General features: G+C 53.1%; 2 protein-coding genes across 2 annotated transcripts in view; both read left to right on the forward strand.

Annotated features, from left to right (window-relative positions):
• The first annotated feature begins 1,946 nt into the window (after positions 1-1,946).
• The window catches only part of LOC128110079 (interleukin-13 receptor subunit alpha-2-like), a 128,398-nt gene continuing 106,272 nt past the window's right edge, over positions 1,947-24,072 (forward strand). The window contains exons 1-7 of the mRNA XM_052737840.1: positions 1,947-2,096; positions 6,772-7,043; positions 10,120-10,197; positions 10,523-10,794; positions 14,261-14,532; positions 17,993-18,264; positions 21,723-21,994. The gene's annotated coding sequence lies outside the window, so the exon portion shown is untranslated. The remainder of the gene's footprint in view (positions 2,097-6,771; positions 7,044-10,119; positions 10,198-10,522; positions 10,795-14,260; positions 14,533-17,992; positions 18,265-21,722; positions 21,995-24,072) is intronic.
• Positions 21,894-24,072, forward strand: part of LOC128117458 (rhox homeobox family member 2-like) — an 11,866-nt gene continuing 9,687 nt past the window's right edge. Inside the window, exon 1 of the mRNA XM_052749353.1 lies at positions 21,894-21,994. Coding sequence (XP_052605313.1) covers positions 21,894-21,994 — 101 coding nt within the window. The remainder of the gene's footprint in view (positions 21,995-24,072) is intronic.

Genomic DNA, 24,072 nt, shown 5'->3' on the forward strand with positions numbered 1-24,072 from the left:
ACAGGTGCTCCTAGTAACTTTCTGAAACATGATGTGTTATCCATACTCTTCTTTGAATCAGGCAGTAAAACCACTCGAGCAAAAAGAGTATTCATCCTGCCCGAACCCAATGCTAGGCCATATGTAGTTCCTTAAATGACATAGTGAAATAATAAGGAAATGTAAAGATATAGGGGCTAATGTAGAGATGTAGGGACTGGGGTATATATTAAGCATGAGGTTCAGTTCTCAGCACAGTCACCCAGAATAGGATGCAAATATTTAATGATATACAAATATGATGTCAATGTTTTAGAAAATGAACAGAATAACTTACAGAATAATTTGGATAAGATACTTGAATTAAACTATTCCTCACTTGCTTGGCCTGGTGGTGCAGACTTGTAACTCCAGCTACTCTGGAGGTAAAAGCAGGAGGGTAGGAAGTTCAAAGCTGGCTTGGGCAACTTAGCCAGACCCTGTCTCAAAATTTTTGATTAAAAAGAGCTAGGGATGTAGTTCAGCCAGCTCAGGCTACAGTGTGAGTCCTTGTTTCAGAAACAACAAAATGAAAACATTTAAGCATTTTGTTTAAACATTCATCAGAAAATGGACATGTGTCTTGTTTCACACTTGAGGTCATGTGAAAAATGGTATCAGGAACATACATGGAAGGAATTTTTAGTAGAATGGGCTGCTTTCAATCAAATAGGAGAAGGACTATTTGAGTGGAGGTACAGGACGATCAGATAGAAAGAGGAAATCAGGGGTACAGGGTAGAGTGGGGGAAGGGGGAATGAAAAAGTAAAATGAAACACATGTATAAAAATGTCATTTCATCAATAACGAAAGGCAACAATTTGTCTGCTAATTTAAAAAATTAACACTGGGAGGTGGTAGCACCCATATTTAGTTCTTAGGCAGATGCAGGTAGATCTCTGAGTTTGAGGCCAGTCTGAATCTACAGAGCGAGGTCCAGGACAGCCAGGGGTACACAGAGAAACTCTGTCTCTAGAAAAATGAAACACCAACAACAGCAAAGACGTTTAACAAGCACAGAGCACATATAAAAAAGGATTATCTCTTTTGGTTTCTTGGCTCTGTAGTAGAGCACAGGTACCATGAAGACAGGAAGGGGAAATGGGGGGAAACATAAGTGGGGAGGGCAATGACGGGGGTGGGGGTGGGGGTGGGGGGAGGGTGATGTATGGGGTGGGAAAGCTAGCAGGAGAGGGAATGGATAAAGAATGCTTTGGGTGTTTGAAAAAATCCATAGGCAGATCTAGTTCTCATAGGCTTTCTTAAAAATGCAGATACAAAATATGTACATGTAGTTTAATTGGAAATATCCCATCCTGGGGAATAATGCCCTCCCCTGGAAGCACAGACATTAGGAGAAAAAACTCTGGTGCCAGGTGTGTGAAACCTCCTTTGAGTTTTGTGGTTTGATAGTCCAAGAGATTTCCTCAGACAATATAAACTGTTGCCATTGGTCTGGTTGCCTGCCAGAACTTGAGGACATGCCCCTCCTGAAGAGCAAGCAACCACTGCTCTTCCAAAGGACCCAGGCACAGTTCCCAGCACTTCTGCGGCAGCTCACAGCCATCTGTGTCTATAACTTCGGTTCCAAGGGATCCAGTGCCCTCTCAGTTCCTCTTCTGTCCTCTGTGGGCACAATGAATGCTTGTGGTACACACACATATATGCAGGCAAAACACCCGAAGGGGTCTGGAGGCACAACACTTTAATCCTTATTAAAACATATTTAAGCTTGTTTCTCCCGTAAATGCTAATTTCCCGTTATATGGTTCCCTCAGTCACCCTTTGTCTCACTTAATGGAGCCAAAGATTTTCTCAGGAAGTAGCAAAGAAACCCTCCCGGCTTTCCCAGGTCCACAGCTCCCGCCCCTTTGAGACTCTGGGGCGGATCTAGGATAGATCAGTTATCCGCTGGGCGGGGCCAGCACTCAGAGGGACAGGAATTTCCTTCTTCCTTTCCTACTTCCCCCTCAACCAAGAGTTGGGAGAGTGGGAAGAAGGCGCCAAGTGCACGCTGCTGGCGCTTGCAGCCCCCAGAGGCCTGAGATCCGACCACAGGACGGCCCTGCCTGGACCACGTAAGATTCTTGCATTATCCCCACCTTCCTGGTAGCTTGAGCGATCTCTCTGGAGCCAGGGCCTCTCCCGTCCCTGAGTGTGGGACCCTGAGCCTGGAGCCTTGGGACTTGGCGCTCACTGGGACGGATCCTCTGGCAGGTGGAGGAGACACCACGTGGGATGGCCTTGTTCATGAGTTTAGGGACACTTGAGTTTGTGCACTGGGCAGCATCCGGAAAGCCTGGTGGAAGGGCCTCGTGGGGGACCCGGAATCACTTCCCTGGTCCAGAGGAGGCTGCTGGAGGCCAGAGAGGGCTCAGGGACTTAGCACTAAGCAGGGCCCCCTACTCTCTGCCTGTGCACCGCCATTTAGGCGCGGGTGCTCTGGTGGTTTGAGCTAAGTAATTGCCAAAGTGTGGCCACCCTGTGCAAGGCTGTGCGGGTTCCCCAAACTTAGTGCAAGAACGTTTACTTTCGGGGATGTTTCAGAGGGGAAAAATCACCAAAAACAGCTGCCTTTCTACGTGTGCTTTGGCAAGTTCTCACAAAATTTCAGGGCCATTTTTTTTTTCCGAAATGACAAGGTTTCTTTGTGTAGCCCTGGCTGCCCTGAAACTTGCTCTGTAGACCAGGCTGTCCTCCAACTAAGAGATCCTTCTACCCAAGTCTCCCAAATGCTCAGATTAAAGACATGGACCACCGGCCAGTCATATTTTCACTGGTCTGGACTCTAGAGTTTTGTGAACTGGAGAAGATATGAAATCATGGTTATGAATATTTTACAGCACTGATTTACCAGGACCTTGCTCATGTGAGGAAAAGCACTCTGCCCTACAACCACTTGCTCCCTGGATTATTAAAGGAATAATGAAACTTAAATTTTAAAATTTTTAAGAAAAAATTCTTTCCGATACCAAAGTCTATAATAATACATAATATGCCTAAGAAGAGCAAGTCCTATTTAAAAAAACAGGTCAAAATGCAAATTATTTACAAATGAGGGCATTGTTGGTATTTGTGGGTGTTCCTCTGTATCCTTGTATTGGTTGTTAATCATACTGAAGCATAAACCTCCAATGCAGCATTATTTAAAACTTAAAGTTTCTGAAGAGATTGATATCATAGTTCCTACTTATTTACCACGATGAATATTATGTTCACATATAGCCACGGGCTTTTTTTTTTTTTTTTTTTTTTTGCTGTGTTTTTACTCAAATGTAGGAATACTTAAGCTTCCTCCTCTAGAGTCTAGAATGATAAAGGAATGACCTAATACACAAAACACAAAAGAAGTTACCTCTCTGCTTAGTTTCTGCATCCCTACAAGGTTTATCAAGGTTTATCAGTGAACCAGGCATGGAACTAGGAGCTTCCTGTACATAGCCATCGCTCTTTCTCAAGTTTGTGTATACTCCAAGGTGACTTGATACCTGAGAAGCTTTAGGTTCTCTTCCTCTATTATTTCTCAAACTAAGTGTCTTGTCTCCAACATACTCCTGCTTTCATCACCCAAGGCTAAGATAAGAGGTCTCTTATAACACATTCAGCACGGCAGAACTATTTTTGAATTTTACTTTATCTTTTAATTTTCTATGTGTGTGTGTGATAGTGTGTGTGTGTGTGTGTGTGTGTGTGTGTGTGTGTGTGTGTATACAAAGTGTGTATGTGGTGCAGGAGGCACGTATACACAGTGGTTAGAACAATTATATCCAGTAGGTTTTCATTGTTAACCTTGTCTGAAACAGGGTCTCTCTTATTTTTGCATTTTCAGCGCACACTCCAAAGTGGTGGACCTAAAATTTTTGGCTTTATTCTGCTCGCTTCTTTAATTTCTATCTACCTAAACAAAGGTAGAACAACAGGGGCGCTATAATTTGCAGAGGATCTAGACACAGGTTTTCAGGTGCACACAAGAAAATGTTTTTACCTGAGACACCTCTGTGATCTTACAATTCTTCTTCTATGACTGTTACAACTTTTTATATGTCGACATCAATTTTAAGTATATTTTTAAGTCAAGGAAATTACTCCGTGTTTATATCCTTATTGGAAAGATAAAGAGTGGGCTTTCAATGTCATTTGAAACTATAAGGGTCAGGATCGAATAATTAACAATCATAAGATATATATATATATATTGTATACACATTAAAAATAAAAAATATGTAATATGCATGAATGCTGTATAAATCTCATGTATTTAAATTAAATATTCTCTCAGAAGAATTGCTGTCACTGTCCCATGGAGAATCATGCCATTCTAGGCTGCATCTGGGTTGATGTGTGGAATTTCTCATGCCCTACTTCACAATGTGCAAAAGGCCACATAATGACCCACTAAATATGGTGGAGGCTTCCCAACAGCACCCACATTTCACTTCTGGAAACCATACACATACTACCAGGTATCTAGAGTGGTACACAAAAGCTTAGGGACATATGGTCAGTGTGGCCACATGTCTGTCATCCATTTGGCTCACTCCCTGCCATCCTCTCTAATCTCTGTCTGCCGGGCCTTCTCTCTGGCTTGCCTTTTGTTTCTTTTACAAGGCTTTCCCCCTTGAACTGTGCTACAGGAGGAATTCAAGAATTCGGAGCTGTCCGTAAAATTTCCTGCTCCACAGCCACATGCCCAGACAACTAAAAAAAGTCTGAACGCCACCCTCACATCATCATCATCCTATGCAAGCTGGTTGTGCGAACCCAGTAAGGCAGTGTGGTGGCTCAAAGTGAATCCCAGTAGAAACAGCTAGAGCAGAGTTTGGACTCAAGGGTGCTCACAAACAGGCCAGGCAGAATTTAGGTACAATGGTGGCCAGGTTTCACGGCCCCTGCCTCCCCTGACAAGCCTCCTCTGTTTCAAGAAGGACACCCATGAAGGCCGAATATTCCTTCCTGTGTTCACCTGCCTAGCTCCCTTTGCATTAAACCCAGGAGGAACTCCCAGGGTCAAAGATCCAAAAGCCCCTTGTCCTGCACTCCCCTGTCCAGGCATCACCTCAGCAGGAAGAATACTTAGAGAAGGCTCTGAAATTAACAGAACACTCTATCTAGTGTCCTACAACTGCTACACATGGAGAAGTGCTTGTGTGTGTGTGTGTGTGTGTGTGTGTGTGTGTGTGTGTGTGTGTGTGTGTGTTGGGTGTTTGTGTATACCTGGGATTATTGTGGCCTAGTCCTGTGAGAAGCAATGGCGGAAAGGCACAGTATGTAACAGTTATGGTGGTCAGCTATGGGATGTAAGGGAAGGACAGGTTTGCATGCAGGGGAAGCATTATAGGGCTCCATTTTTCAGCTCCAGCTCAGATGAGCACAAGGTTTGGTGCCTCATGTGTGGGGTTTGGGGCACAGGGCTTGCTGGGGCATGGTGGATGAGAAAATTGTGTAGGAACCATTGGAAAGGTGGTAGGAGCCTCCTTTGGAGTGGCCTGCCAAGCAGGTCTAGGAAGTCAGGGCCTCCACCCGAACAGCCAGCACCAAGAAGCTCCCTTTTTAGCCTAAGCAAATGTCTTCAGGAGACTTTGTAGCAAAGGAGATTTGGAAAAGCATAAACAGGCTTGTTTCCATGTGGTAGGGAGAGTGATTTTCTTCTAGACTCCTTCATGGAAGATCTCAGCAGTATGAAGGAGGGCATCTGGAGACTTTCAGTGCTCATGGAAGGAAGGCTTCCTGTTGGGAAGTTCAAAGCACTTTCCAACTGAACGTGGCCTAGCTACCGTGGATACCAGGGATGGGACTGTACATAGGAGCGAAGGATAGAGAAAGACAGAGATAGAGGTAGAGGTGGAAGTAGAGGAGGATAGATAAATGAGGGGGGACGACAGGGAGAGAGAGGGGCCGGGACAGGATGAGAGAGGGTGGGAGAGCAAATGAGAATCTGCATGTGGGGTGTTGGGTGTTTTCGTGATTGTTGGTGTTTTTCAGACAGGCTGGTGGGCAGACCCGCTCTGTCTGTGGACACTTTTTTCTATTCCATGGGTCTGGGCCCCTGGAGGGAATTTTGTGTAGGACACCTGGAATGTTGTGGGATATCCATAAGGACAGACAGGGTGGATGTGTGCTGCAGGCATCCTGGTGTTGGTGTTAAGAGTGAGAATGAGGGTCGGGCGGTGGTGGCGCATGCCTTTAATCCCAGCACTCGGGAGGCAGAGCCAGGCGGATCTCTGTGAGTTCGAGGCCAGCCTGGACTACCAAGTGCGTTCCAGGAAAGGCGCAAAACTACACAGAGAAACCCTGTCTCAAAAAACGAAAAAAAAAAAAAAAAAAAAAAAAGAGTGAGAATGACTTCTTGTCCCTTAATTCTATGTTGCTGTCCTCGGGCCAGTTGAATCTCTTGAGAGAGCTGAGTCTTGTGTGTGCCTAGGCCCTGCCACAGGTAGGTGGGTGTCCATAGAGGATACAGAGAGTTCTGTGCCTGACAGGGTCTCGGGGAAGTTAGAGAACGGAAAAAGAGAAGTTTCCTGTGTGGGGCCTGGTAGTTGGTGTAGGGTAGGGTGGGGAGGTGGGAGGTTAGGTTTGGGAGGCAGAGGACTGTGCAGAGGAGAGGGATTGTGACAGAGCTGGAGGTAGGTCAGAATGGTTGCCTGGTGCTGCCTAGGAGACGGTTAAGGTCGGGGCCGGGACCCAGGGTTTGGTGACAAGAGGGCAGGTGGGCGCAATGTTCCTTCTTTTGATGTGTCCTTGTCTCCTCCTCAGGGACCTGGTCGGCCTGCCTGTTGAGGCGAGGTTGTGGATGTCCCCGGACCCTAGTGGTCCCTGCTTCGGATGATGTAGGGCAACATCCACCTGAACGCACATCACTACCAAGGCCAAGGTTTTGGAAGGAAGCCCTTCTCCTCTCCCATCTCAATATTAGACCATGGGACCATGGGCCACGGGGCTCAGGCCGCCGACCCTGGAGCCCTGACCAGTGAACACAGTTGCCTGTCCTTTACCCTTGTGTCCATCCAGGAGCGGCCTTCTGCCAGGTGGGAAGCCCGTGCTGGGCCTAGGGTCCCATTGAGTCGGGTGGTCACCTCTCTTGTTTTCACACCTCCGCGTGTGCTCTGGGTTCTGGGACACCACCAACCCACTGCCCTAGCAGGACCGGGGTCAGCATGGGAGGCCCCTCTTGGCTGGTCCCTTGACCTTGAAGCTTGGGTCAGCAGACCCAAGGCCATCCTGGCAGCTGTACTGGTCACCCTGGTGGGTGGAGTCATGTAGACAGCTGCTGGATCTCTGAAAGCTGCTGTGTGTGTGTGTGTGTGTGTGTGTGTGTGTGTGTGTGTGTGTGTGTGTGTGTGTTTGGGGTGAGGGCGGGGCGAGGGCAGGGATGCAGCTGCGAGAATACCCTGGTTTGGCAGCTAGGGAGTGACTCTCAGCCCCTGCTCCCCAAATCCATGAGTATGTTTCTAAGACTCCTCCCCTTTAGTCCAGATTGGCATGTGGTTTGTGTAGGATTCCCTTAGGGTCTGGTGCGGGCTCTCAAGTGCTTTTGCGCCCACATGCACACACTCCCCACTTGGCCCCCTCCATCACACCCTCCACCACCAGCTCCCTCTCCAGGTACTACATGATACCCTCAGGCGGGGCTATCATGGGATGGCACGTGCCCAAAGCCAAGTGTCTCAGGGCAGTGCAGGGCATGCAGGAACCTGTTAAGGTCGGTATCCTCCATCTGCACACCGCACCCCACCCGCTGAACACCCTGGGGTTACTAGCAGCAGCCCTAGAGTCTCATGTCAGTTCAGTCCCTTCATACTTACTTGGCCTCCATGTTGGAACTTGGCAGGAGAATTCTTTTTTTTTTTTTTCAATTTTTTTGCTTTGCGAAGGGCGGAGGGAGAGCACCTTGCACCCTTGGCCATTGGCATTCTCGGTGCACTGCTGCCATCACGCGGATTCAGTTTGCCGATTCCGCCAGCAAGTCCCTGTGATTCCCTGGAAATGGAGGCGGCCCGCTAGGGAAGGGCTCCGGCCTGGGTCCCCCAGGACCAAAGCGGTTCTCTCTCCCACTCCATGAGCCAGGAGAGCTGGAGGAGGGAGCAGGGTCCAGGAGACTAGCTCCGGGCGGGCGCCACGAGGGTTGGCTTGCGGGTCACTGAAGCACAGCCTCCCGGGTCCTGTGACCGCCATGTCTGGCCAAAGCAGAGGACCTCTCCGCAGGGGATTGTGCAGCCTGGGCTGCATCAAGGTCGTTTTGGGGAGATTTCCTACCCGTGTGCCGGACCGCCTGCCCTTACTGTGGTGCCCAAGTCCACCCTGGGACCCCCTAGCTTTTGTCTGAGCCTCCCTAGCGGTATCCACAGCTCACTTCCGGAGACCACACAAACTCTGTCCTGCATCTCTGGGAGGTCCTCAGGGTCTCAGGCCTGGTTGCTAGCCACCTTGGCCAAATGTCTGTCATCCATTTAACTCTCTCCCTGCCATCCCCTCTCCTCTCTGGCTGCCAGGCCTTGTCTCTGGCTTTCCTTTTGTTCCTTTTACAGGCTTTCCTCTTGAGCTGTGCTATAGGTGGAATTCAGCGACTGGGACCTGTCAGAAAAGGTTCCTGCTACAGAGCCACATCCCCAGATCCCTACAAGGGCTCTGAAAGCTCCCCAACCATCATCATCCTATGCAAGGTGGTTGTGTGTACCCAGCAAGGCAGTGTGGTGGCTCAAAGTGAATCCCAGTAGAAGCAGCTAGAACAGGATTTGGACACAGGGGTGCTCATAAACAGGCATGGCAGAACATAGGTACCATGGTGGCCAGGTTTCATGGTCCCTGCCTCCCCCGACAAGCCTCCTCTGTGTTATACAGGACACACATGCAGACCGCATACTCCTTCCTCTGTTCTCCTGCCTAGCTCACTCTGCCTTAAACCCAGGGAGACCTCCCAGGGTCAAAGGTCAAAAATCCTCTTGTCCTGCACTCACTCCCCTGTGCAGGCCTCATCTCAGCAGGAAGAATACTTAGAGAAGGCTCTGAAATTAACAGAAAGCTCTATCTAGAGTCCTAGAACTGCTACGCATGGAGGAGTGTTTGTGAGTGTGTGTGTGTGTGTGTGTGTGTGTGTGTGTGTGTGTGTGTGTGCGTGTGTGTGTTGGGTGTTTGTATACCTGGGATTATTGTGGCCTAGTCCTGTGAGAAGCCATAAGCAATGGCTGAGAGGCACAGTATGTAACAGTTATGGTGGTCAGCTCTGGGATGTAGAGGAAGGACAGGTTTGCATGCAGGGGAAGCCTTCTAGGGCTCTATCCTTCAGCTCCAGCTCAGGTGAGCACAAGGTTTGGAGTGGTGCATCGTGTGTGTGGTTGGGGGCTCAGGCCTTGCCGGGGCATGGTGGATGAGAGCATTGTGTAGGAACCATTGGAAAGGTGGTGGGACCCTCCATTGGAGTGGCCTGCCAGACAGGTCTAGGAAGTCAGGGCCTCCACCCTCACTAAGGCACCAGGAAGCTCCCTTTTTATCCTAAGCAAATGTCTCCATGAGGCTTTGTAGAGAAGCAGATTTGGAAGAGCATAGACAGGCTTGTCTCCAGGTGGCAGGGAGAGTGATTTTCTTCGAGGCTCCATGATGGAAGATGTCAGCAGTGTGGAGGCGGGCCTCTGGAGACTTTCAGTGCTCATGGAAGGAAGGCTTCCTGTTGGGGAGTGCAAAGCATTTCCCAACGGACATGGCCTAGCTACCGTGGATACCAGGGATGGGACTGTACATAGGAGCGAAGGATAGAGAAAGACAGAGATAGAGGTATAGGTGGAGGTAGAGGAGGATAGATAAATGAGGGGGGGCGACAGGGAGAGAGAGGGGGGCGGGACAGGATGAGAGAGGGTGGGAGAGCAAATGATAATCTGCATGTGGGCTGTTGGGTGTTTTCGTGATTGTTGGTGTTTTTTTCATGTAGGCTGGTGGGCAGACCCACTCTGTCTGTGGACACTTTTTTCTGTTGCATGGGTCTGGGCCCCTGGAGGGAATTTTGTGTAGGACACCTGGAATGTTGTGGGATATCCATAAGGACAGACAGGGTGGGTGTGTGCTGCAGTCATCCTGGTGTTAAGAGTGAGAATTGCTTACTTCCCTCAGCTTCTGTGTTGCCCGTCCTTGGTCCACTTGAATCTCTTGAGAGAGCTGAGTCCTGTGTGTGCCTAGGCCCTGCCACAGGTAGGTGGGTGTCCATAGAGGATACAGAGAGTTCTGTGCCTGACAGGGTCTTGGGGAAGTTAGAGACGGGAAAGAGAAGTTTCCTGTGTGGGGCCTGGTAGTTGGTGTTGGGTAGGGTGGGGAGGTGGGAGGTTAGGTTTGGGAGGCAGAGGACTGTGCAGAGGAGAGGGATTGTGACAGAGCTGGAGGTAGGTCAGAATGGTTGCCTGGTGCTGCCTAGGAGACGGTTAAGGTGGGGGCCGGGGCCCAGGGCCCAGGGTTTGGTGACAAGAGGGCAGGTGGGTGCAATGTTCCTTCTTTTGATGTGTCCTTGTCTCCTCCTCAGGGACCTGGTCGGCCTGCCTGTTGAGGCGAGGTTGTGGATGTCCCCGGACCCTCGTGGTCCCTGCTTCGGATGATGTAGGGCAGCATCCACCTGAACGCACATCACTACCAAGGCCAAGGTTTTGGAAGGAAGCCCTTCTCCTCTCCCATCTCAATATTAGACCATGGGACCATGGGCCACGGGGCTCAGGCCGCCGACCCTGGAGCCCTGACCAGTGAACACAGTTGCCTGTCCTTTACCCTTGTGTCCATCCAGGAGCGGCCTTCTGCCAGGTGGGAAGCCCGTGCTGGGCCTAGGGTCCCATTGAGTCGGGTGGTCTCCTCCCTTGTTTTCACACCTCTGCCTGTGCTCTCACTTCTGGGACACCACCAACCCACTGCCCTAGCAGGACCGGGGTCAGCATGGGAGGCCCCTCTTGGCTGGTCCCTTGACCTTGAAGCTTGGGTCAGCAGACCCAAGGCCATCCTGGCAGCTGTACTGGTCACCCTGGTGGGTGGAGTCATGTAGACAGCTGCTGGATCTCTGAAAGGTGATGTGTTTATGTGTGTGTTTGTGTGTGTGTGTGTGAGTGTGTGTGTGTGTGTGTGTGTTTGGGGTGATGGCGGGGAGAGGGCAGGGATGCAGCTGTGAGAATACCCTGGTTTGGCAGCTAGGGAGTGATGCTCAGCCTCTGCTCCCCAAATCCATGAGTATGTTTCTGAGGCTCCTTCCCTATAGTCCAGATTGGCATGTGGTTTGTGTAGGATTCCCTTAGGGTCTGGTGCGGGCTCTCAAGTGCTTCCGCGCCCACATGCACACACTCCCCACTTGGCCCCCTCCCTGACACCCTCCACCTCTGGCCCCCTCTCCAGGTACTACATGATCCCCTCAGGCGGGGCCATCATGGGCTGGCATGTGCCCAAAGCCAAGTGTTCAGGGCAGTGCAGGGCATGGAGGAAGTGTTACGGTCGGTATCCTTCATGTGCCCACCGCACCCCACCCGCTGAACACCCTGGGATCCCTAGCAGCAGCCCTAGAGCCTCATGTCAGTCCAGTCCCTTCCTACAGTGTTGGCCTCCATGTTGGAACTTGGCAAGAGAACTCTTTTTTTTTTTTTATTTTTTTGCTTTGCGAAGGGCGGAGGGAGAGCACCCAGCACCCTTGGCCGTTGGCATTCTCGGTGCACTGCTGCCATCACGCGGATTCAGTTTGCCGATTCCGCAAGCAAGGCCCTGTGCTTCCCTGGAAATGGAGGCGGCAGGCTAGGGAAGGGCTCCGGCCTGGGTCCCCCAGGACCAAAGCGGTTCTCTTTCCCACTCCAAGAGCCAGGAGAGCGGGAGGAGGAAGCAGGGTCCAGGAGACTAGCTCCGGGCGGGCGCCACGAGGGTTGCCTTGCGGGTCACGGAAGCACAGCCTCCCGGGTCCTGTGGCCGCCATGTCTTGCAGCAGCAGAGGACCTCTCTGCAGGGGATTGTGCAGCCTGGGCTGCATCAAGGTCGTTTTGGGGAGATTTCCTACCCGTGTGCTGGACCGACTGCCCTTCCTGTGGTGCACAAGTCCACCCTGGGACCCCCTAGCTTTTGTCTGAGCCTCCCTAGCGGTATCCACAGCTCACTTCTGGAGACCACACAAACTCTGTCCTGCATCTGTGGGAGGTACTCAGGGTCTCAGGCCTGGTTGCTAGCCACCTTGGCCAAATGTCTGTCATCCATTTAACTCTCTCCCTGCCATCCCCTCTCCTCTCTGGCTGCCAGGCCTTCTCTCTGGCTTTCCTTTTGTTCCTTTTACAGGCTTTCCCCTTGAGCTGTGCTATAGGTGGAATTCAGCGACTGGGACCTGTCAGAAAAGGTTCCTTCTCCAGAACCACATCCCCAGAACCGTACAAGGGCTCTGAAAGCCCCCCACCCATCATCATCCTATGCAAGGTGGTTGTGTGTACCCAGCAAGGCAGTGTGGTGGCTCAAAGTGAATCCCAGTAGAAGCAGCTCGAACAGGATTTGGACACAGGGGTGCTCATAAACAGGCATGGCAGAACGTAGGTACCGTGGTGGCCAGGTTTCATGGTCCCTGCCTCCCCCGACAAGCCTCCTCTGTGTTATGCAGGACACACATGCAGACCGCATACTCCTTCCTCTGTTCTCCTGCCTAGCTCACTCTGCCTTAAACCCAGGGAGACCTCCCAGGGTCAAAGGTCAAAAATCCCCTTGTCCTGCACTCACTCCCCTGTGCAGGCCTCATCTCAGCAGGAAGAATACTTAGAGAAGGCTCTGAAATTAACAGAGAGCTCTATCTAGAGTCCTAGAACTGCTACGCATGGAGGAGTGTTTGTGAGTGTGTGTGTGTGTGTGTGTGTGTGTGTGTGTGTGTGTGTGTGTTGGGTGTTTGTATACCTGGGATTATTGTGGCCTAGTCCTGTGAGAAGCCATAAGCAATGGCTGAGAGGCACAGTATGTAACAGTTATGGTGGTCAGCTCTGGGATGTAGAGGAAGGACAGGTTTGCATGCAGGGGAAGCCTTCTAGGGCTCTATCCTTCAGCTCCAGCTCAGGTGAGCACAAGGTTTGGAGTGGTGCATCGTGTGTGTGGTTTGGGGCTCAGGACTTGCCGGGGTATGGTGGATGAGAGCATTGTGTAGGAACCATTGGAAAGGTGGTGGGGCCCTCCATTGGAGTGGCCTGCCAAGCAGGTCTAGGAAGTCAGGGCCTCCACCCTCACCAAGGCACCAGGAAGCTCCCTTTTTATCCTAAGCAAATGTCTCCATGAGGCTTTGTAGAGAAGGAGATTTGGAAGAGCCATAGACAGGCTTGTCTCCAGGTGGCAGGGAGAGTGATTTTCTTCGAGGCTCCATGATGGAAGATGTCAGCAGTGTGGAGGAGGGCCTCTGGAGACTTTCAGTGCTCATGGAAGGAAGGCTTCCTGTTGGGGAGAGGAAAGCATTTCCCAACGGAACATGGCCTAGCTACCGTGGATACCAGGGATGGGACTGTACATAGGAGCGAAGGATAGAGAAAGACAGAGATAGAGGTATAGGTGGAGGTAGAGGAGGATAGATAAATGAGGGGGGGCGACAGGGAGAGAGAGGGGGGCGGGACAGGATGAGAGAGGGTGGGAGAGCAAATGAGAATCTGCATGTGGGCTGTTGGGTGTTTTCGTGATTGTTGGTGTTTTTTTCATGCAGGCTGGTGGGCAGACCCACTCTGTCTGTGGACACTTTTTTCTGTTGCATGGGTCTGGGCCCCTGGAGGGAATTTTGTGTAGGACACCTGCAATGTTGTGGGATATCCATAAGGACAGACAGGGTGGGTGTGTGCTGCAGGCATCCTGGTGTTGGTGTTAAGAGTGAGAATGACTTCTTGTCCCTTAATTCTATGTTGCTGTCCTCGGGCCAGTTGAATCTCTTGAGAGAGCTGAGTCTTGTGTGTGCCTAGGCCCTGCCACAGGTAGGTGGGTGTCCATAGAGGATACAGAGAGTTCCGTGCCTGACAGGGTCTCGGGGAAGTTAGAGAAGGGAAAAAGAGAAGTTTCCTGTGTGGGGCCTGGTAGTTGGTGTAGGGTAGGGTGGGGAGGTGGGAGGTTAGGTTTGGGAGGCAGAGGACTGTGCAGAGGAGAGGGATTGTGACAGAGCTGGAGGTAGGTCAGAATGGTTGCCTGGTGCTGCCTAGGAGACGGTTATGGTGGGGGCCGGGACCCAGGGTTTGGTGACAAGAGGGCAGGTGGGCGCAATGTTCCTTCTTTTGATGTGTCCTTGTCTCCTCCTCAGGGACCTGGTCGGCCTGCCTGTTGAGGCGAGGTTGTGGATGTCCCCGGACCCTCGTGGTCCCTGCTTCGGATGATGTAGGGCAGCATCCACCTGAACGCACATCACTACCAAGGCCAAGGTTTTGGAAGGAAGCCCTTCTCCTCTCCCATCTCAATATTAGACCATGGGACCATGGGCCACGGGGCTCAGGCCGCCGACCCTGGAGCCCTGACCAGTGAACACAGTTGCCTGTCCTTTACCCTTGTGTCCATCCAGGAGCGGCCTTCTGCCAGGTGGGAAGCCCGTGCTGGGCCTAGGGTCCCATTGAGTCGGGTGGTCTCCTCCCTTGTTTTCACACCTCTGCCTGTGCTCTCACTTCTGGGACACCACCAACCCACTGCCCTAGCAGGACCGGGGTCAGCATGGGAGGCCCCTCTTGGCTGGTCCCTTGACCTTGAAGCTTGGGTCAGCAGACCCAAGGCCATCCTGGCAGCTGTACTGGTCACCCTGGTGGGTGGAGTCATGTAGACAGCTGCTGGATCTCTGAAAGGTGATGTGTTTATGTGTGTGTTTGTGTGTGTGTGTGTGAGTGTGTGTGTGTGTGTGTGTGTTTGGGGTGATGGCGGGGAGAGGGCAGGGATGCAGCTGTGAGAATACCCTGGTTTGGCAGCTAGGGAGTGATGCTCAGCCTCTGCTCCCCAAATCCATGAGTATGTTTCTGAGGCTCCTTCCCTATAGTCCAGATTGGCATGTGGTTTGTGTAGGATTCCCTTAGGGTCTGGTGCGGGCTCTCAAGTGCTTCCGCGCCCACATGCACACACTCCCCACTTGGCCCCCTCCCTGACACCCTCCACCTCTGGCCCCCTCTCCAGGTACTACATGATCCCCTCAGGCGGGGCCATCATGGGCTGGCATGTGCCCAAAGCCAAGTGTTCAGGGCAGTGCAGGGCATGGAGGAAGTGTTACGGTCGGTATCCTTCATGTGCCCACCGCACCCCACCCGCTGAACACCCTGGGATCCCTAGCAGCAGCCCTAGAGCCTCATGTCAGTCCAGTCCCTTCCTACAGTGTTGGCCTCCATGTTGGAACTTGGCAAGAGAACTCTTTTTTTTTTTTTATTTTTTTGCTTTGCGAAGGGCGGAGGGAGAGCACCCAGCACCCTTGGCCGTTGGCATTCTCGGTGCACTGCTGCCATCACGCGGATTCAGTTTGCCGATTCCGCAAGCAAGGCCCTGTGCTTCCCTGGAAATGGAGGCGGCAGGCTAGGGAAGGGCTCCGGCCTGGGTCCCCCAGGACCAAAGCGGTTCTCTTTCCCACTCCAAGAGCCAGGAGAGCGGGAGGAGGAAGCAGGGTCCAGGAGACTAGCTCCGGGCGGGCGCCACGAGGGTTGCCTTGCGGGTCACGGAAGCACAGCCTCCCGGGTCCTGTGGCCGCCATGTCTTGCAGCAGCAGAGGACCTCTCTGCAGGGGATTGTGCAGCCTGGGCTGCATCAAGGTCGTTTTGGGGAGATTTCCTACCCGTGTGCTGGACCGACTGCCCTTCCTGTGGTGCACAAGTCCACCCTGGGACCCCCTAGCTTTTGTCTGAGCCTCCCTAGCGGTATCCACAGCTCACTTCTGGAGACCACACAAACTCTGTCCTGCATCTGTGGGAGGTACTCAGGGTCTCAGGCCTGGTTGCTAGCCACCTTGGCCAAATGTCTGTCATCCATTTAACTCTCTCCCTGCCATCCCCTCTCCTCTCTGGCTGCCAGGCCTTCTCTCTGGCTTTCCTTTTGTTCCTTTTACAGGCTTTCCCCTTGAGCTGTGCTATAGGTGGAATTCAGCGACTGGGACCTGTCAGAAAAGGTTCCTTCTCCAGAACCACATCCCCAGAACCGTACAAGGGCTCTGAAAGCCCCCCACCCATCATCATCCTATGCAAGGTGGTTGTGTGTACCCAGCAAGGCAGTGTGGTGGCTCAAAGTGAATCCCAGTAGAAGCAGCTCGAACAGGATTTGGACACAGGGGTGCTCATAAACAGGCATGGCAGAACGTAGGTACCGTGGTGGCCAGGTTTCATGGTCCCTGCCTCCCCCGACAAGCCTCCTCTGTGTTATGCAGGACACACATGCAGACCGCATACTCCTTCCTCTGTTCTCCTGCCTAGCTCACTCTGCCTTAAACCCAGGGAGACCTCCCAGGGTCAAAGGTCAAAAATCCCCTTGTCCTGCACTCACTCCCCTGTGCAGGCCTCATCTCAGCAGGAAGAATACTTAGAGAAGGCTCTGAAATTAACAGAGAGCTCTATCTAGAGTCCTAGAACTGCTACGCATGGAGGAGTGTTTGTGAGTGTGTGTGTGTGTGTGTGTGTGTGTGTGTGTGTGTGTTGGGTGTTTGTATACCTGGGATTATTGTGGCCTAGTCCTGTGAGAAGCCATAAGCAATGGCTGAGAGGCACAGTATGTAACAGTTATGGTGGTCAGCTCTGGGATGTAGAGGAAGGACAGGTTTGCATGCAGGGGAAGCCTTCTAGGGCTCTATCCTTCAGCTCCAGCTCAGGTGAGCACAAGGTTTGGAGTGGTGCATCGTGTGTGTGGTTTGGGGCTCAGGACTTGCCGGGGTATGGTGGATGAGAGCATTGTGTAGGAACCATTGGAAAGGTGGTGGGGCCCTCCATTGGAGTGGCCTGCCAAGCAGGTCTAGGAAGTCAGGGCCTCCACCCTCACCAAGGCACCAGGAAGCTCCCTTTTTATCCTAAGCAAATGTCTCCATGAGGCTTTGTAGAGAAGGAGATTTGGAAGAGCCATAGACAGGCTTGTCTCCAGGTGGCAGGGAGAGTGATTTTCTTCGAGGCTCCATGATGGAAGATGTCAGCAGTGTGGAGGAGGGCCTCTGGAGACTTTCAGTGCTCATGGAAGGAAGGCTTCCTGTTGGGGAGAGGAAAGCATTTCCCAACGGAACATGGCCTAGCTACCGTGGATACCAGGGATGGGACTGTACATAGGAGCGAAGGATAGAGAAAGACAGAGATAGAGGTATAGGTGGAGGTAGAGGAGGATAGATAAATGAGGGGGGGCGACAGGGAGAGAGAGGGGGGCGGGACAGGATGAGAGAGGGTGGGAGAGCAAATGAGAATCTGCATGTGGGCTGTTGGGTGTTTTCGTGATTGTTGGTGTTTTTTTCATGCAGGCTGGTGGGCAGACCCACTCTGTCTGTGGACACTTTTTTCTGTTGCATGGGTCTGGGCCCCTGGAGGGAATTTTGTGTAGGACACCTGCAATGTTGTGGGATATCCATAAGGACAGACAGGGTGGGTGTGTGCTGCAGGCATCCTGGTGTTGGTGTTAAGAGTGAGAATGACTTCTTGTCCCTTAATTCTATGTTGCTGTCCTCGGGCCAGTTGAATCTCTTGAGAGAGCTGAGTCTTGTGTGTGCCTAGGCCCTGCCACAGGTAGGTGGGTGTCCATAGAGGATACAGAGAGTTCCGTGCCTGACAGGGTCTCGGGGAAGTTAGAGAAGGGAAAAAGAGAAGTTTCCTGTGTGGGGCCTGGTAGTTGGTGTAGGGTAGGGTGGGGAGGTGGGAGGTTAGGTTTGGGAGGCAGAGGACTGTGCAGAGGAGAGGGATTGTGACAGAGCTGGAGGTAGGTCAGAATGGTTGCCTGGTGCTGCCTAGGAGACGGTTATGGTGGGGGCCGGGACCCAGGGTTTGGTGACAAGAGGGCAGGTGGGCGCAATGTTCCTTCTTTTGATGTGTCCTTGTCTCCTCCTCAGGGACCTGGTCGGCCTGCCTGTTGAGGCGAGGTTGTGGATGTCCCCGGACCCTCGTGGTCCCTGCTTCGGATGATGTAGGGCAGCATCCACCTGAACGCACATCACTACCAAGGCCAAGGTTTTGGAAGGAAGCCCTTCTCCTCTCCCATCTCAATATTAGACCATGGGACCATGGGCCACGGGGCTCAGGCCGCCGACCCTGGAGCCCTGACCAGTGAACACAGTTGCCTGTCCTTTACCCTTGTGTCCATCCAGGAGCGGCCTTCTGCCAGGTGGGAAGCCCGTGCTGGGCCTAGGGTCCCATTGAGTCGGGTGGTCTCCTCCCTTGTTTTCACACCTCTGCCTGTGCTCTCACTTCTGGGACACCACCAACCCACTGCCCTAGCAGGACCGGGGTCAGCATGGGAGGCCCCTCTTGGCTGGTCCCTTGACCTTGAAGCTTGGGTCAGCAGACCCAAGGCCATCCTGGCAGCTGTACTGGTCACCCTGGTGGGTGGAGTCATGTAGACAGCTGCTGGATCTCTGAAAGGTGATGTGTTTATGTGTGTGTTTGTGTGTGTGTGTGTGAGTGTGTGTGTGTGTGTGTGTGTTTGGGGTGATGGCGGGGAGAGGGCAGGGATGCAGCTGTGAGAATACCCTGGTTTGGCAGCTAGGGAGTGATGCTCAGCCTCTGCTCCCCAAATCCATGAGTATGTTTCTGAGGCTCCTTCCCTATAGTCCAGATTGGCATGTGGTTTGTGTAGGATTCCCTTAGGGTCTGGTGCGGGCTCTCAAGTGCTTCCGCGCCCACATGCACACACTCCCCACTTGGCCCCCTCCCTGACACCCTCCACCTCTGGCCCCCTCTCCAGGTACTACATGATCCCCTCAGGCGGGGCCATCATGGGCTGGCATGTGCCCAAAGCCAAGTGTTCAGGGCAGTGCAGGGCATGGAGGAAGTGTTACGGTCGGTATCCTTCATGTGCCCACCGCACCCCACCCGCTGAACACCCTGGGATCCCTAGCAGCAGCCCTAGAGCCTCATGTCAGTCCAGTCCCTTCCTACAGTGTTGGCCTCCATGTTGGAACTTGGCAAGAGAACTCTTTTTTTTTTTTTATTTTTTTGCTTTGCGAAGGGCGGAGGGAGAGCACCCAGCACCCTTGGCCGTTGGCATTCTCGGTGCACTGCTGCCATCACGCGGATTCAGTTTGCCGATTCCGCAAGCAAGGCCCTGTGCTTCCCTGGAAATGGAGGCGGCAGGCTAGGGAAGGGCTCCGGCCTGGGTCCCCCAGGACCAAAGCGGTTCTCTTTCCCACTCCAAGAGCCAGGAGAGCGGGAGGAGGAAGCAGGGTCCAGGAGACTAGCTCCGGGCGGGCGCCACGAGGGTTGCCTTGCGGGTCACGGAAGCACAGCCTCCCGGGTCCTGTGGCCGCCATGTCTTGCAGCAGCAGAGGACCTCTCTGCAGGGGATTGTGCAGCCTGGGCTGCATCAAGGTCGTTTTGGGGAGATTTCCTACCCGTGTGCTGGACCGACTGCCCTTCCTGTGGTGCACAAGTCCACCCTGGGACCCCCTAGCTTTTGTCTGAGCCTCCCTAGCGGTATCCACAGCTCACTTCTGGAGACCACACAAACTCTGTCCTGCATCTGTGGGAGGTACTCAGGGTCTCAGGCCTGGTTGCTAGCCACCTTGGCCAAATGTCTGTCATCCATTTAACTCTCTCCCTGCCATCCCCTCTCCTCTCTGGCTGCCAGGCCTTCTCTCTGGCTTTCCTTTTGTTCCTTTTACAGGCTTTCCCCTTGAGCTGTGCTATAGGTGGAATTCAGCGACTGGGACCTGTCAGAAAAGGTTCCTTCTCCAGAACCACATCCCCAGAACCGTACAAGGGCTCTGAAAGCCCCCCACCCATCATCATCCTATGCAAGGTGGTTGTGTGTACCCAGCAAGGCAGTGTGGTGGCTCAAAGTGAATCCCAGTAGAAGCAGCTCGAACAGGATTTGGACACAGGGGTGCTCATAAACAGGCATGGCAGAACGTAGGTACCGTGGTGGCCAGGTTTCATGGTCCCTGCCTCCCCCGACAAGCCTCCTCTGTGTTATGCAGGACACACATGCAGACCGCATACTCCTTCCTCTGTTCTCCTGCCTAGCTCACTCTGCCTTAAACCCAGGGAGACCTCCCAGGGTCAAAGGTCAAAAATCCCCTTGTCCTGCACTCACTCCCCTGTGCAGGCCTCATCTCAGCAGGAAGAATACTTAGAGAAGGCTCTGAAATTAACAGAGAGCTCTATCTAGAGTCCTAGAACTGCTACGCATGGAGGAGTGTTTGTGAGTGTGTGTGTGTGTGTGTGTGTGTGTGTGTGTGTGTTGGGTGTTTGTATACCTGGGATTATTGTGGCCTAGTCCTGTGAGAAGCCATAAGCAATGGCTGAGAGGCACAGTATGTAACAGTTATGGTGGTCAGCTCTGGGATGTAGAGGAAGGACAGGTTTGCATGCAGGGGAAGCCTTCTAGGGCTCTATCCTTCAGCTCCAGCTCAGGTGAGCACAAGGTTTGGAGTGGTGCATCGTGTGTGTGGTTTGGGGCTCAGGACTTGCCGGGGTATGGTGGATGAGAGCATTGTGTAGGAACCATTGGAAAGGTGGTGGGGCCCTCCATTGGAGTGGCCTGCCAAGCAGGTCTAGGAAGTCAGGGCCTCCACCCTCACCAAGGCACCAGGAAGCTCCCTTTTTATCCTAAGCAAATGTCTCCATGAGGCTTTGTAGAGAAGGAGATTTGGAAGAGCCATAGACAGGCTTGTCTCCAGGTGGCAGGGAGAGTGATTTTCTTCGAGGCTCCATGATGGAAGATGTCAGCAGTGTGGAGGAGGGCCTCTGGAGACTTTCAGTGCTCATGGAAGGAAGGCTTCCTGTTGGGGAGAGGAAAGCATTTCCCAACGGAACATGGCCTAGCTACCGTGGATACCAGGGATGGGACTGTACATAGGAGCGAAGGATAGAGAAAGACAGAGATAGAGGTATAGGTGGAGGTAGAGGAGGATAGATAAATGAGGGGGGGCGACAGGGAGAGAGAGGGGGGCGGGACAGGATGAGAGAGGGTGGGAGAGCAAATGAGAATCTGCATGTGGGCTGTTGGGTGTTTTCGTGATTGTTGGTGTTTTTTTCATGCAGGCTGGTGGGCAGACCCACTCTGTCTGTGGACACTTTTTTCTGTTGCATGGGTCTGGGCCCCTGGAGGGAATTTTGTGTAGGACACCTGCAATGTTGTGGGATATCCATAAGGACAGACAGGGTGGGTGTGTGCTGCAGGCATCCTGGTGTTGGTGTTAAGAGTGAGAATGACTTCTTGTCCCTTAATTCTATGTTGCTGTCCTCGGGCCAGTTGAATCTCTTGAGAGAGCTGAGTCTTGTGTGTGCCTAGGCCCTGCCACAGGTAGGTGGGTGTCCATAGAGGATACAGAGAGTTCCGTGCCTGACAGGGTCTCGGGGAAGTTAGAGAAGGGAAAAAGAGAAGTTTCCTGTGTGGGGCCTGGTAGTTGGTGTAGGGTAGGGTGGGGAGGTGGGAGGTTAGGTTTGGGAGGCAGAGGACTGTGCAGAGGAGAGGGATTGTGACAGAGCTGGAGGTAGGTCAGAATGGTTGCCTGGTGCTGCCTAGGAGACGGTTATGGTGGGGGCCGGGACCCAGGGTTTGGTGACAAGAGGGCAGGTGGGCGCAATGTTCCTTCTTTTGATGTGTCCTTGTCTCCTCCTCAGGGACCTGGTCGGCCTGCCTGTTGAGGCGAGGTTGTGGATGTCCCCGGACCCTCGTGGTCCCTGCTTCGGATGATGTAGGGCAGCATCCACCTGAACGCACATCACTACCAAGGCCAAGGTTTTGGAAGGAAGCCCTTCTCCTCTCCCATCTCAATATTAGACCATGGGACCATGGGCCACGGGGCTCAGGCCGCCGACCCTGGAGCCCTGACCAGTGAACACAGCTGCCTGTCCTTTACCCTTGTGTCCATCCAGGAGCGGCCTTCTGCCAGGTGGGAAGCCCGTGCTGGGCCTAGGGTCCCATTGAGTCGGGTGGTCACCTCTCTTGTTTTCACACCTCCGCGTGTGCTCTGGGTTCTGGGACACCACCAACCCACTGCCCTAGCAGGACCGGGGTCAGCATGGGAGGCCCCTCTTGGCTGGTCCCTTGACCTTGAAGCTTGGGTCAGCAGACCCAAGGCCATCCTGGCAGCTGTACTGGTCACCCTGGTGGGTGGAGTCATGTAGACAGCTGCTGGATCTCTGAAAGCTGCTGTGTGTGTGTGTGTGTGTGTGTGTGTTTGGCGTGAGGGCGGGGCGAGGGCAGGGATGCAGCTGTGAGAATACCCTGGTTTGGCAGCTAGGGAGTGATGCTCAGCCCCTGCTCCCCAAATCCATGAGTATGTTTCTAAGACTCCTCCCCTTTAGTCCAGATTGGCATGTGGTTTGTGTAGGATTCCCTTAGGGTCTGGTGCGGGCTCTCAAGTGCTTCTGTGCCCACATGCACACACTCCCCACTTGGCCCCCTCCGTGACACCCTCCACCACCAGCTCCCTCTCCAGGTACTACATGATACCCTCAGGCGGGGCTATCATGGGATGGCACACGTGCCCAAAGCCAAGTGTCTCAGGGCAGTGCAGGGCATGCAGGAACCTGTTAAGGTCGGTATCCTCCATCTGCACACCGCACCCCACCCGCTGAACACCCTGGGGTTACTAGCAGCAGCCCTAGAGTCTCATGTCAGTCCAGTCCCTTCATACTTACTTGGCCTCCATCTTGGAACTTGGCAGGAAAACTCTTTTTTTTTTTTTTAATTTTTTTGCTTTGCGAAGGGCGGAGGGAGAGCACCCTGCACCCTTGGCGGTTGGCATTCTCGGTGCACTGCTGCCATCACGCGGATTCAGTTTGCCGATTCCGCCAGCAAGGCCCTGTGCTTCCCTGGAAATGGAGGCGGCAGGCTAGGGAAGGGCTCCGGCCTGGGTCTCCCAGGACCAAAGCGGTTCTCTTTCCCACTCCAAGAGCCAGGAGAGCGGGAGGAGGAAGCAGGGTCCAGGAGACTAGCTCCGGGCGGGCGCCACGAGGGTTGGCTTGCGGGTCACGGAAGCACAGCCTCCCGGGTCCTGTGGCCGCCATGTCTTGCAGCAGCAGAGGACCTCTCTGCAGGGGATTGTGCAGCCTGGGCTGCATCAAGGTCGTTTTGGGGAGATTTCCTACCCGTGTGCTGGACCGACTGCCCTTCCTGTGGTGCACAAGTCCACCCTGGGACCCCCTAGCTTTTGTCTGAGCCTCCCTAGCGGTATCCACAGCTCACTTCTGGAGACCACACAAACTCTGTCCTGCATCTGTGGGAGGTACTCAGGGTCTCAGGCCTGGTTGCTAGCCACCTTGGCCAAATGTCTGTCATCCATTTAACTCTCTCCCTGCCATCCCCTCTCCTCTCTGGCTGCCAGGCCTTCTCTCTGGCTTTCCTTTTGTTCCTTTTACAGGCTTTCCCCTTGAGCTGTGCTATAGGTGGAATTCAGCGACTGGGACCTGTCAGAAAAGGTTCCTTCTCCAGAACCACATCCCCAGAACCGTACAAGGGCTCTGAAAGCCCCCCACCCATCATCATCCTATGCAAGGTGGTTGTGTGTACCCAGCAAGGCAGTGTGGTGGCTCAAAGTGAATCCCAGTAGAAGCAGCTCGAACAGGATTTGGACACAGGGGTGCTCATAAACAGGCATGGCAGAACGTAGGTACCGTGGTGGCCAGGTTTCATGGTCCCTGCCTCCCCCGACAAGCCTCCTCTGTGTTATGCAGGACACACATGCAGACCGCATACTCCTTCCTCTGTTCTCCTGCCTAGCTCACTCTGCCTTAAACCCAGGGAGACCTCCCAGGGTCAAAGGTCAAAAATCCCCTTGTCCTGCACTCACTCCCCTGTGCAGGCCTCATCTCAGCAGGAAGAATACTTAGAGAAGGCTCTGAAATTAACAGAGAGCTCTATCTAGAGTCCTAGAACTGCTACGCATGGAGGAGTGTTTGTGAGTGTGTGTGTGTGTGTGTGTGTGTGTGTGTGTGTGTTGGGTGTTTGTATACCTGGGATTATTGT

This window comes from Peromyscus californicus, unplaced genomic scaffold (genome assembly GCF_007827085.1).
Source record: "Peromyscus californicus insignis strain IS unplaced genomic scaffold, ASM782708v3 Scaffold_10__1_contigs__length_136768540, whole genome shotgun sequence".
In the NCBI taxonomy this organism is placed as follows: Eukaryota; Metazoa; Chordata; class Mammalia; order Rodentia; family Cricetidae; genus Peromyscus; species Peromyscus californicus.